Source organism: Palaemon carinicauda, chromosome 6 (assembly GCF_036898095.1).
Source record: "Palaemon carinicauda isolate YSFRI2023 chromosome 6, ASM3689809v2, whole genome shotgun sequence".
Lineage (NCBI taxonomy): Eukaryota > Metazoa > Arthropoda > Malacostraca > Decapoda > Palaemonidae > Palaemon > Palaemon carinicauda.
Window position 1 is genome coordinate 20,732,764 of NC_090730.1, and position 14,551 is coordinate 20,747,314.

The 14,551-nt window shown below is 43.6% G+C and overlaps 1 protein-coding gene across 1 annotated transcript in view; it reads left to right on the forward strand.

Annotated features, from left to right (window-relative positions):
• LOC137642487 (enoyl-[acyl-carrier-protein] reductase, mitochondrial-like) overlaps nucleotides 1–14,551 on the forward strand; it is a 101,625-nt gene that overhangs the window by 69,793 nt on the left and 17,281 nt on the right. Inside the window, exon 4 of the mRNA XM_068375079.1 lies at nucleotides 640–761. Within this exon, the coding sequence (XP_068231180.1) occupies nucleotides 640–761 (122 nt within the window). The remainder of the gene's footprint in view (nucleotides 1–639; nucleotides 762–14,551) is intronic.

A 14,551-nucleotide genomic window follows, 5' to 3' on the forward strand; every position in this document is an offset into this window, starting at 1 on the left:
AATAAGGATATAAAATTTTTTTTAATAATTTTCAAAGAAATGTGAAGATTTAACTGCATTAAAAATCAAAATACGGAGAGAGAGAGAGAGAGAGAGAGAGAGAGAGAGAGAGAGAGAGAGAGAGAGAGAGAGAGAGAGAGAGAGAGAGAGAGAGAGAGAGAGAGAGATTTAACTTGAAATGAAATCTACGGATGTTTACGAACTTGTTTGGACTTCCTTCAATTTGTGTTCGTATGTACCGTTGTTCGTAACTCAAATGTTCGTAAGTAGGGGAGCATCTGTATACAACATTTAGAAAAAATACAAATTATCTTCAAATTTTTCATATGCATACAGTATACTGTATACCCACAAACAATCAAATCGCAAATCGCAAACACTAGAGTGGTAAGGTCTGACTGGTTAGTGTGTTTGAATAGATTGTCTTAGCTTGTATTCAGTTTAGAACAATATATGCTTAATTGAATAGTAAAAGTTGCTGAAATATTGGTAGTTAAACTAACAGCAATAAGCATAAGACAGTTTATTGCAAAAAGCTTTTAGGAATAGTTAGGAAAGCTATTAGATATAAGCTAATATTTTTTTCATTAGTACTAAGTATTTAATAAAGATTAATATTCATGAAATTTATCAGTACAGATAGCTTCTGCTCTGGGCTTGAGAACTGTCAACGTCGTTAGGGACAGGCCTGGAATAGATGAACTGAAGCAGAAGTTGAAAGATATTGGTGCAACAGTAGTAGTAACAGAAGGACAATTAAGGTATGTTTTTTGTGCAAGTAGCTTTGGATTTTTCATAATATATAATATCTATATATAAAAAATTTCTCAGACCATAAAATTGACTCCTTTTCTTACATATAAACATTCAGAAATCAGATACAGTATTCAGCAGCAAGAATCAGGGTGAATGAAAATCTAACCGTTTTACCTGTACTAAGAAAGTTAATCACCTAGGTAGAGGATAGCAAAGAGGGTGAAGGTGAGAGAGCCTCATCACACTAAACTTTTCACTGATAGCACTCATTCTAGCCACGTTTTTAAACAGCTCAATATGCAATTTTGTTTTTTATAGCAAATGAGAGCTCAGAAACACTCACCTATATTACTGCATTTTCTTACTGTATCTCCTTATTGTTCTTATGCGTATACAAACCTTTCATCCTTTAAAATAGGGAAATGTCTTCTGCATGGCTGGAATGCCCATTGAATTAGTTTATATCAGATGGTGAGACAGGCTAGAAGCCTCGCTCACCCACTTGTCGAAAAATCTTCACTTTTGTTTTTGGCCGCAGCAAGTACTGACGTACTATCTATCCAAAGGCTTTGATCTTTTTTCTTTTACTTTCCAGAAAGTGATTGCTGGTTGTTGTTGCTGTTGATAATTGATATGATTAAGCAGGAAATTCATACTTGGGGCGAAAGGGTGGCCGCTGCAACTGGTTTATGGCTAAACCTTCTGTAGACCACACTTTCTCTCTACACTTTTGAAAGGGACTTATTTGCAATCCTCTCTATGTGCTGAGTGCAGATCATATCTTCCTGCACAGTGGAAAGTGTATGCTTTAAAGAGAAAGAGGAGAGTTAAGCCTTCCATGGGGTCTGTCTTGGCAACACCAATGATGATACCGAGGAAACCTTTCACCTCTTTCCTTGCCTCATCCAGTGCGCATGCTACAGTGGCTTCTGTTCATGTAACCCTAGTGATCCCCTTAACCCAATGGAGCTTTGAAGCGCTTCTCTTGTTGCCGTATTGAGTTCGACCAAGTACAGTATGGCAGGGAGGCCTTGTATGTCTTTTTTTGAGCAAGTTGGTAGCTAAGGCTAACTTGCCCACAGTGTTGCCAGTACTAGTGTCATACGTGGTGACGCCTATGAAATTTTTAGGTGTGGGTGCAGTGCCAGTAGAACCTGTGTTAGTGACCCTAGTTCCCTGATCCCACTTGTGACCCCCCCCCCCCCCTTTGGTCCCTAAGCCCAATAGTAATGGTACGGCCGGCTCCCCTGTAAGTGTGCCAGTGGCATTAAAAGAAGAAGGCTCCAGCACGAGTTAGTATCTATACCAAAGTTGGGCGTAAGTTGGCTCCAGGGCATAAGTTACCAATGGGTTGATGTCACACCTATTTGGTCATTTCTGTGTCTGTCACCCCTATGCCTGTCACCCTGACCTCTGTGCCCGTGATTCTGGGGCCTGTAGCCCCCTCCTGCTTTGTGCCTGTGACCCCAGCCCCAGCACCTGTGTCTGTGTTTCAAGCCCCATCAAGTGTGTCTACCACTTCCCCAGTTACAATATTTCCCAGCATTGTGGTTCCAGTTGGAGCTACCAGTGGAGTTTTTCCCCTGGTGGAGCTTTTCCCCTGGTGGAGCTTCATTGTTGTTGTTTGCTCAGACTTCGACTCTTCCGCTCGCAGAGCTTGAGGTGAGAGCTGGTAAGCAAAAGAAGTAATTGCATTCCCCTTCCTCGTCCTTGTCTGTCTTCTTTTCTACTTACAATTGTGATTCTCAGGAGAAGCAGTTGAAGTCCAGGAAGGCCAGTCATAGGTCATAGCCATAAGGAGAAGGCTCCGTATAACACCACCTCTCTTTTTTTGGTGTTTGGATGACACATGAGTGGCTCCCAAACCACAGCACTATACTTCTTCCCCCCCCCCCCCCCTCGTGCCATTGCCTTGGTTTCCCAGGTTTCCCCGGTCGCCGTGCACCTTCTGTCAGCCATGTGTTGGTGGAGCTTGGACACCCTCCTTCATTTTTCCTTCTTGGATGGAGGTCTGTTTCTCCCTCTTTGTTTGCAGTACTTCAGTACCCATGTTGGAAAAAGGTCCCTGCTCAAGATTGTCATTGCACGGCTGCATGCATCTGATGGCCACGAGCTGGTGGTTGAGGGATCGGTACTCCATGCCCACCAGGACCTTGTATACACTTGACTCCCCTGGCATTATAACGAGGTATGTTCTCCAGATGGGACTTCTTATCAGGCCTCAATTTCCCTGTTGTGTCATAGTCATGTACAGTACTTTACTTACTTTACTTTACTTTGATGGCTGTTTTTCCGGTCTCATACAGCAGGAGAACCCCACTCTCTACAGGACCTTCGCTGTCGTTTTACCTTGTTCGTTCAGAGTATTTATCATTTCAGATCACGTACTGTTAAATCGTCACTGTTGTAAGATTGTTTAAATAATAAAGTCTTCAGTTTCCTCTTGAAAGCCTTAATGTCTTCAATCATTCAAATGTCTCGTAGGAGCTCATTACTGTATATAGTTTTGGGTTCATGTATTTAAAGGCTCTGGAGCCTAAAGTACACATATATCTAGGTTCCAACAGTTTGAAGCCATCTGTAACTATTTTCGTGTCGACACGATTTGTTGGCTGCCCAATATGTAGCAATTCTCTTAAGTATTTTGGACAACCAGTTATGATAACTTGATGGGTTAATGTAAATATTTTAAATTCAATTCTCGCTTTAATCGGCAGCCAATGTAAATCGATTAGTATAGGGGTGATCCTTTCTCTAGGTGGGACACCTTTTATCAGTCTTGCTCCTCTGTTTATTATGTTTTGTAATTTCTTAAGTTGCACTTTTGGTAAATTGTAATTGATAGAGTCGCAGTAGTCAATCCTGGTAATAAAGGGATTTTGACGAAGGAAAAATCTATTTCTGGGGAGAGACCTGTGGCGCCTGGTGAAAAGGGTCCTTCTTATACACTTTTCTGATATAAACCTTCCAATTATACCAGAGAAAGATAAAAGCATGGAATGCAGAGGTTACTACCCTCGCGCGAGCATCTTGTGGGTGTCGTGTATAAAGCAGAGGCGCGTGAAAACCACTATTCACAGGCTGTCTTCCATTTAGCTAATTCCTTCGTCAAATGGATGGGCCGATACAGAGGCACCAGCTACGCTACCAGAACCACGCCACCGACGCCCTGACGCGAGCGCCATCTGAACAACATCCTTCTGCTTTGGACTTGCTAGCGTGATCTTAGAATTTTGTGCTCTCGGTGTTTTCACTTTTCGTGGATTAATTTCGTCATGACCGAAGCTCCAATTTCACCCATTCCAATGTTAAGTACCATAGTTTGTTTTGACAGCTTTTTGTAGTACCGGGCAGTTGTCCTCTTCCCAGTACAGTGTTGTTCTTATTTCAACCGGCTTAGCCTTCCGGGGTGTCGGCAGCCATTATTGTTTTGATTTGTCTCGCTGGGAATTCATGTTAGTCTTGCCCATTTGGTACTCTGTCAGTTAGGTTCTTGATTAAGTCACTGGCCTTACGCCTTTTTAAACCATTATTATTATTATTATGGTTATTATTTTTTCCTATGGTACTTGTTGCTAGCAAGTCAAGTCCCGAACAAGAATAGCGTTCTGGCTTTATTATAGTTTAGTACCCGCCCTGAGAGGCGTTCGTCAGTGGTCTATATCCTTTTAAATTTTGTTATAGCAAACGTTATTCTTCGTTTGTAGACTTGTTTTGGATGTCACATTTTATTGTTATACTTATATCATATCATAGTGTGCTTAGTTGTTTTTTATAGTGTAACCACGAGAGCAAGAGCATGGAGTTCTCGTTTTCTGTAGCCAGTCACGAGTTACCCTTTCTCTCGTTTTCTTTCTTAACGTCGAGTATGAGAAGCGGATTTCCCGTTTTCCGTTTTATACGATCAACGGGTTCTCCCTCCCCCCTCTCCCTCTACGGGTATATGATATCTGCGAGTTATTTTAGTTTGTGGTTACTATTAAGATAGATAGCGTTATTAATAGGTCCTGTTCCTGTGTGAGTCATTGTTTTGGGCCATCCTTAAGATTCCCCCTGTTCCCCTCGTAGTTCCGTCCTCTCCCTGTTACGGCTTGGGAGTAGGATCTGAACATTCATCCACTTCGCCTTGAGTTCTACTCCGCCAGAGGGATACTCAATGAGCTTGGAACTATAATTATATATTGTTTAGAATGCAACCCTCTGGAAGGGCCTCATCCTCCGGTGGCCACTTGCACCCAGTCCCCGGCCACAGCCATATCCACACAAAATATTCATTATTAATCACAACTGAATTATTCAGGACCTTTCACCGGACCTCCGGCTTCACCGGAGATCATCAATACGCTTACAATAATGTTAGCCTTTAGCTACTGCTTGTGTTTTATAATTTGTTTATTACGGGCCTGTCACTGGATCCCCGACCCTGTCGGAGGTTCTGCAGATTTCATTAGTTTATTTATTCTTATTGTAATAATATTTATAGTGACTCGGACCCATTTCGATTGCTCCGGCACACTCCAGTAGGAAAACATTTTATATTTAACATATTTTAATATGGAGCTCCGGCTCTCAGTCACTGAGCTCCCCTATGCACACTTACTTCATTATATCTAGGCTCTGTTAGTAGATCTTAATCCCTTACCAGAGTCTCAAGGAACATCCAGACTTATGTCCCCTTTCTTTTACAGAAGGTCCGCTGTGCTGCCCAGGGCTGCCCCGCCTCGTTCATCGACCCCGTTGGACATGACCTCCGTCGTTCGCATGCGCATTGCACCATCTCCTTTATTCGGGAGCCGGGACAAGCCCCGTATATGATCTGGTTCCCGGAATCGTGCAAACTCTGTTACGAGTTGTCCTCCATACTCCTGAACGATGATATAAGTTGGTTTTCGTTTTGTTCCTTGTTTATCTTTTGGAGATAAATTAATTTGTCCCTTAATTATATATACATGGTGTATTTCGGAGAACGATTCTTCTCCTTCATCACTAATCCCCTCAACACTTTCAGGCCGATGATGAATCTCTTCGGTCAGCAAGGGCTGCTCTTCGTCCTTGGGTGTCAGGCTTCGGCAGGAATGCTCCGTCTGGCGCACCCTATCTCCTCGATGGAGACATGGCCTCCCGTCTCTTCCCAGGCTCTACAACTGCAGCAGTCTCTCCGGAAGTAGCTGCCCCTTTAATTGAAGAAGTCAGAGCAACCATTTCCGCGGAAGATGAACCTCTTTTACCGGTGGACGTGGCAGATCTAGATCTAGACGTCGAGCCCATGGAAGAGCAGGTAAGTGGTGTCGAGTTGGTGGAAACTTTTTTATCTCCTACTCCTTCTTCTACCTCCTCCTTTCTCGGCTTTGATAAGCCTACGGCTTCTCCTCGGGATCCCTCCGTCCCCGTACGACCCAAGGTGAAGCCACTACGTACCTATAAGTCTTCAGCTTTGCCAGTATCGACGTCATCGGTCCCCGGACCCTCGACTGCTCCTGATGTTCCTATTGCTCCCCATAAAACCGTGACTTCTAAGAAGTCGAAGTCCGTCAAGTCCAAGGCATCATCAACGGGTGGCTCTCAGGTACCCTCCTTCCCCGTCGACCTGATCAGGGATATAGTCAAGGAGCAAATTCAACAACAGTCTGGGGCTATGACGGAGCTAAAAGATATGGTGGCTACTCTGATCCGCTCCGGAACTCCGATTCTTCCTCCTTCAGCCCCAGACGCATCGAAGCTACCTCCCTTCGATAAAAACAACCCTTGGAGGTTTGCCTTGCTTGCCCCATACTTATATGGTTCCCTAACTCTAGAGGGCATAGGCACCCGCCCTCTAGAGGACCTAGAATTCTACCCCCCGGGGCTAGAGTAACACAGTTTATCACAAGTTTCTTTACAGAATTTTCATCCAGGTACTTTTTTAGAAACGCAATATTTCTTAGATGATAACCAGCAGTTTCTATTACATTATTTATTTGGGCATTTAGAGACAGGTTACAGTCAAGAAATACACCTAGATCTTGAACTTTACCAGATATCGGCACTGAGTCATTATTTATGTTCATTTGAATATCACCCATGTTTCTCATACTGTTTCTCTTACCCACCACCATGAATTCAGTTTTGTTCTCATTTAATTTTAGTTGTTGAAATGTCATCCATTCTCTATCATTATCAAGGATTTGGTTTAGAGTTTCAGTAGTGTCATCTATATTATTTATGGAGAAGTAAAATTGTATGTCATCTGCAAATAGTTTGAACTTCATGCCATGCCTTTGTAGTATTTTTGATAGACCAATAGTATAGGTGCAGAATAAGATTGGGCCAAGTACACTCCCCTGGGGTACCCCTCTGTTTAAGGGTTCATATGATGAGTAAGAGTTTCCAATTTGTACACAGTAATTTCTACCAACTAAATAGTCTTTTAGGTATTCAAAAGCTTTATCTTCAGCGCCGATGGAATGTACTGTAGACTATTTAGTAGCAGTTCATACACAACTGTATCAAAAACAGCACTGAGATCTAGCAGTATTAAAATACCACATTTATTTTCATCCATCATTTTCAGCATATCATTTACAACAGAGCAGATGGCTGTCTCCATCGAGTATAGTTTTCTGTAAGCAGATTGGTGGTCAGGCAAAGCTTCTATTACTTCTAATTGACTGACTAGTTGTTCAAGAATTACATATTCAAGCATTTTGAAACAAAGGATAGATTCGAAATAGGTCTATATGAGCTTAATTCCTTGTAGTCCAGTGCATTTTTCAGAACTGGTGCGACTATAGCCATTTTCGCAGATTTAGGAAACTTACATTCATCAATGCTTGCATTTACTATTCTCATTATTTTGCCTAGACTAGAAAATTTTCTCTCTCCAATTACTTCAGATATTGGCATAGGATCAATCATGCAGTCTGTTTTCTTTACTCTCTTGATAATTCTGGTGATGTCATCTTGTGTTATGTTGTTAAATCGTATTAATTTTGTCGGTGTGCTTAGTGTATCATTAATCAGATGTTGAGTACAGTATATACAAATGACCTGGTTATATTTTCAATTTTGTTTTTAAAGAATACTAGAAAATTATTTGCTAGTTCCTGGTCACTGTATCCATCAGGTAGCTTCTTTTCTTTTACATTTCCCATTATACCATTCAGGAGACGATATAACTTATTTATGTCTGTTGCTGCTTCGAGGATCTTTCTCTTATAGTGTTTACTTTTTTTCCTTCTTAGTAAGTAGTTATATTGACACGCAGCAGTTTTGTATTCTACTCAAGTTCTTTCCGTTTTTAACCTATTCCACTTTCTTTCTTTACGTCTTTTTTCCCTCTTTTACCAAAATCTCTCTGTCAAACCAAAGAAATTGGTCTTTTACAGTTATAGTCTTTTCCATTGGTGGGCACATGGTATCATATTCACTTTTACTCATTTTTTTTTAAGTTGTCATGAGACAGTTAGCACACTTAGCTCCTAACAGACATTGGTCATCATGATCACAGGAAGTGTTGATAGCATCATTTATTTTCTTTGTAACTTCAATAAATACGGTAGGAGAAAAATTTGATTTGTGTCTAAAGTTTATTTTCTTTACTAATGCATGTTTCTGTAGAGGTAGACTAAACATGTTAAGTTTGTGTACTCCCCAGTATACAAACTTTTTTCAATATTAAACTTAGCCGGTGATTATATAAGCTGCAGCTCTGCTGCCCGACAGAAAAACTCTACTTTCAAAATACGATGCAGACTCAGTTGACGTCATTAATGCAGGACTTTCGTGCGGAGAAGGTTGACGCTGCACCAACCGCTAGCCTACAACCACCTACGGTTGTGCGTCCAGTGGACGCTGAGGCTACCTTCTCCCGCACTCCAGCTGTGAGAGTCCCGCCTCCCATGCGCTGCCAGCCGCATGTTGACGTTCAGCGACGCACGGAACCTTCCGTTGACGTTCGCGAGTTACAACAACAACCTAAGTTGTTTTGTTTTGACGCTGTGCGTCAACTTCCGCAACCCAGTGTGGTTACCACTACTCGCCCACAGCAGACTAGACAGTCAGGAGTAGACGCTTTGCGCCCCCGCGCTGCTATGGTAGTTGCCAGCTCACAGACTGGGCAACAGTTCCATGACGTTGCGTCCAGTGCAGTCACGCATGCACCCGTGCTGCTGGACTCAGCTGACCAGCCAACTCCTACTCCTTTGCCGCTTCCTCCTCAGTATTCAGATGATGGACTCTCTGATGATGACGACGCTGCTCACATTGACGACCCGCATACGGACTTCGACGAACCCAAGACCACGCCTCCCTCCTTGGACTTTAGGAAAGTTCTTGCACTGTTCAGGGAGATGTATCCTGATCAGTTTGTTTCTGCGGCCCCACGCTCACCTCCATCTGAGTTCGCTTTAGGCACGCAGTCATCCGCGCCTGCCTTTACGAAGCTCGTCCTCGCCCGCTCGTCTAAGAGAGCTTTAAGAGTGTTGGGAGAATGGTTGCAGTCCAAAAAGCACCTTGGGAAGACAGCATTCACGTTTCCTCCTGCGAAACTCTCTTCCAGATCGAGCGTCTGGTATGCCACGGGAGAAGTTCTCGGCTTGGGAGTTCCTGCCTCTGCCCAGGGCGACTTCTCAAGCCTAGTAGACTCTCCCCGCAGGCTAGCCATGAGACGCTCCAAGATTTGTTGGACTCCTTCAGACTTAGACCATCTGATGAAAGGAGTGTTCAGAGCCTTCGAGGTTTTTAACTTTTTGGACTGGTGTTTGGGAGCGTTGAGCAGGAAGATCTCCCCTTCTGACAAGGAAACTTCCATGCTCATTATGTCCTGCATGGACAAGGCCATACGGGATGGTTCCAGTGAGCTTGCGGCTTCGTTCGTTTCCGGGGTCCTCAAGAAACGGGAAAACCTTTGCTCCTTCTTGTCAGCTGGAGTAACACAGTGTCAGAGATCGGAACTTATGTTTGCTCCTCTCTCAAAGTGCCTTTTCCCAGAAGAGTTGATAAAGGAGATTGCTGCCTCCTTGATTCAAAAAGACACGCATGACCTGGTTGCGTCATCTGCCCGCAAAGCCACCCCTTTGCCTACCGTGTCTAGACCCAGGATGGACACTCCAGCGTCCAGGTTCATTCCGCCCTTTCGTGGCAGAGCCTCCAGCAGAGGAGGTGCTCGTGCCGAAAGTAGACGTGGAAATAAGAAGAAAGGTACCAAGTCCTTTAAGGGCAGAGTCTGACTGCCACATTCTTCAGACAGCAGTGGGAGCCAGACTCAAGAACTTCTGGCAGTCCTGGTAGAAAAGGGGCGCAGATGCACAATCTGTGAAGTTGCTCAGAGAAGGGTACAAGATCCCGTTTATACGCAAACCCCCTCTAGCAACGTCTCCCATCGACCTCTCTCCCAGGTACAGAGAGGAGGACAAGAGACTAGCTTTGAAGCAAGAGGTGTCCCTCTTACTAGAAAAGGGAGCGGTAGTCAAAGTCCGGGACCATCAATCCCCGGGCTTCTACAACCGTCTCTTCTTAGTGGTAAAGAAGACAGGAGGGTGGAGACCGGTGCTAGACGTCAGTGCTCTGAATGTCTTTGTCACAAAGCAGACGTTCGCCATGGAGACGACAAAGTCTGTTCTAGCAGCGGTCAGGAAGGAAGACTGGATGGTCTCTTTAGACCTAAGGGATGCTTACTTTCACGTCCCCATCCATCCAGATTCCCAACCTTTTCTAAGGTTCGTTTACGGGAAGGTTATCTACCAATTTCAAGCCCTGTGCTTTGGCCTAAGCACGGCTCCTCTTGTCTTTACGAAACTGATGAGGAATATTGCCAAATTCCTGCATTTAGCGGACATCAGAGCCTCCCTCTATTTGGACGACTGGCTTCTAAGAGCTGCTTCCAGTCGTCGCTGTCTGGAGAATCTAAAGTGGACTCTAGATCTGACCAAGGAATTGGGTCTCCTGGTCAATATGGAAAAGTCCCAACTGGTCCCATCCCAAACCATAGTGTACTTAGGGATGGAGATTCACAGTCAAGCTTTTCGGGCTTTTCCGTCGGCCCCCAGAACATGTCAAGCCCAAGGATGCATCCAGAACATGCTAAAGAAGGACCGATGTTCAGTCAGACAGTGGATGAGTCTGATAGGGACGCTTTCATCCCTGGAACAGTTCATCGCGTTAGGGAGACTGCACCTCCGTCCCCTTCAATTTCACCTAGCTGTGCACTGGAAAAAGGACAAGACGCTAGAAGCGGTCTCGATTCTCATTTCCGAGAAGATGAAGTCATCACTGACTTGGTGGAAGGACAACATCCACCTCAGAGAGGGTCTGCCCCTGGCTGTTCAGACCCCCAACCACGTTCTCTTCTCGGACGCATCGGACACGGGCTGGGGTGCGACATTAGACGGTCGGGAATGCTCGGGATCTTGGAACTCGAATCAAAGAACGTTACATATCAACTGCAAGGAGCTACTGGCAGTTCATCTGGCCTTGAAAAGCTTCAAGTCCCTCCTTCTAGGCAAGGTGGTGGAGGTGAACTCAGACAACACCACGGCCTTGGCGTACATCTCCAAACAAGGAGGGACCCATTCTATGACGTTGTACGGGATCGCAAGGGACCTCCTCACTTGGTCAAGAGATCTAAACCTTTCTCTAGTAACGAGGTTCATTCAAGGCAACATGAATGTCATGGCGGACTGCCTCAGTCGGAAGGGTCAAATCATCCCAACAGAATGGACCCTACACAAGGATGTGTGCAAGAGACTATGGGCCACATGGGGCCAACCTACCATAGATCTCTTTGCAACCTCGATGACCAAGAGGCTCCCAAATTATTGCTCGCCAATCCCGGACCCAGCAGCAGTTCATGTAGATGCCTTTCTACTGGATTGGTCCCATCTAGACCTTTATGCATTCCCCCCGTTCAAGATTGTCAACAAGGTACTGCAGAAGTTCGCCTCTCACGAAGGGACAAGGTTGACGTTAGTTGCTCCCCTCTGGCCCGCGAGAGAATGGTTCACCGAGGTACTTCAATGGCTGGTGGACGTTCCCAGAACTCTTCCTCTAAGAGTGGACCTTCTACGTCAGCCACACGTAAAGAAGGTACACCCAAGCCTCCACGCTCTTCGTCTGACTGCCTTCAGACTATCGAAAGACTCTCGAGAGCTAGAGGCTTTTCGAAGGAGGCAGCCAGGGCGATTGCTAGAGCAAGGAGGACATCCACTCTTAGAGTCTACCAGTCGAAGTGGGAAGTCTTCCGAAGCTGGTGCAAGTCGGTATCAGTATCCTCAACCAGTACCTCTGTAACCCAAATAGCTGACTTCCTATTATACCTGAGGAAGGAAAGATCTCTTTCAGCTCCCACAATCAAAGGTTACAGAAGCATGTTGGCAACAGTCTTCCGTCACAGAGGCTTAGATCTTTCCAACAACAAAGATCTACAGGACCTCCTTAAGTCTTTTGAGACCTCGAAGGAGCGTCGTTTGGCTACACCAGGTTGGAATTTAGATGTGGTACTAAGATTCCTTATGTCAGAAAGGTTCGAGCCAATACAATCAGCCTCCTTTAAAGATCTCACTTTAAAGACACTTTTCTTCGTCTGCTTAGCAACAGCTAAAAGAGTCAGTGAGATAAACGCCTTCAGCAGGAACATCGGATTTTCATCTGAAACGGCTACATGTTCTTTACAGCTTGGTTTTCTAGCCAAAAACGAACTACCTTCTCGTCCTTGGCCGAAATCGTTCGATATTCCAAGCCTTTCTAATTTGGTTGGAAATGAACTAGAAAGAGTCTTATGCCCTGTTAGAGCTCTTAAGTTCTATTTAAGACGAACTAAACCTTTACGAGGACAGTCAGAAGCTTTATGGTGTGCTATTAAGAAACCTTCTTTACCTATGTCAAAGAATGCAGTTTCCTATTATATCAGACTGTTGATACGAGAAGCTCATTCCCATCTGAATGAGGAAGACCATGCTTTGCTGAAGGTAAGGACACATGAAGTTAGAGCTGTCGCAACTTCAGTGGCCTTTAAACAAAATAGATCTCTGCAGAGTATAATGGACGCAACCTATTGGAGAAGCAAGTCAGTGTTCGCGTCTTTTTATCTTAAAGATGTCCAGTCTCTTTACGAGAACTGCTACACCCTGGGACCATTCGTAGCAGCGAGTGCATTAGTGGGTGAGGGCTCAACCACTACATTCCCCTAATTCCATAACCTTTTTTAATCTTTCTCTTGAAATGTTTTTTATTGTTGTTTTTGGGTTGTCCGGAAGGCTAAGAAGCCTTTCGCATCCTGGTTGATTTGGCGGGTGGTCAAATTCTTTTCTTGAGAAGCGCCTAGATTAGAGGTTTTGATGAGGTCTTTTAGTATGGGTGGCAACCCTTGATACTTCAGCTCCTAGGAGTCGCTCAGCATCCTAAGAGGATCGCGAGGCTCAGTAAGGAAGACGTACTTAAAAAGGCAGAGTAATTGTTCAAGTCGACTTCCTTACCAGGTACTTATTTATTTTATGTTTGTTATTTTGAATAACTGCTAAAATGAAATACAAAATACTTAGCTCATAATAATGTAAACACGTAATGCTGGTCTCTACCCACCCCCCTGGGTGTGAATCAGCTTATATAATCACCGGCTAAGTTTAATATTGAAAAATGTTATTTTTGTTAATAAAATAAATTTTTGAATATACTTACCCGGTGATTATATATTAAAGGACCCTCCCTTCCTCCCCAATAGAGACCCAGTGGACCGAGGAGAAAATTGGTTCTGTGTTTACATGGAGTACTTGAGTACCTGCTCGACAGATGGCGCTGTTGATGTACACCCCCTACCTGCATAGCGATCGCTGGCGTATTTTGAACGTAGAGTTTTTCTGTCGGGCAGCAGAGCTGCAGCTTATATAATCACCGGGTAAGTATATTCAAAAATTTATTTTATTAATAAAAATAACATATTACATTTCTCTTCAACTTTTATATCAGATACAATATTATTCATGTCATCACTTAAAACTAAGTCTAACGTATGCCCAGTTAAAGTAGTTGTACAGTCAACATTATTCACTAGTCGATATGATTCTAGTAACTCACTAAATGCCAAAGCATCAGGATTTGATGCGTCATCCATCCAAAAATTGAAGTCTCCACAAATAACTAATTTGTTTTTCTCTGTGATAATCATCTCAATGAGAGCACCGAATTCTTTGAAAAAGATACTAGTGTTTGTTCTAGGAGGTTTGTAGATTGTTACAAAGGATATTTTTTCTGATTTTTGGCATAAAGTTTATTTCTATATACAGTATTTAAAGCTTGTTACACTAATTCTTTTCAACATTTTGAGATTTGAGTAACTTTTTAATAAAGAGTCCGACACCCCCACCAGACTTACCTACTCCCGGTATGTGAAAGAAGGCATGTGTGGGGGGCGTCATTTCAGTGATCTTTGCCTTGTCCAAGCTATTTAACCATGTTCCAGATAATGCTAGCATATCCAAGTATTTCTCGTTAATCAATTCTCGAATTTGAATAGTCTTATTACCCACAGATTGTATATTTACATAGCCACAGTTTATGACATCCCTAGTAACCATGATCAGTATTTTCCGCTAGTCTTTTCAATTCCAACTCATAAGCTTTGCAGTCTCTAGAATTTACTGTGTGGTCACTTGGTTTGTTTAACTTTGTGCAGTTTATACATTTTGACACTTGTGAATTACACTCCCTGGTGGAATGTCTCCCTGAACATTTCCCAGACTTTATCATCATTTTTCAAGATGTCCATACCTCTGACAGTGGTAGCAGGTGATCACATGGTACCTATCACGTATGTTATAAATAC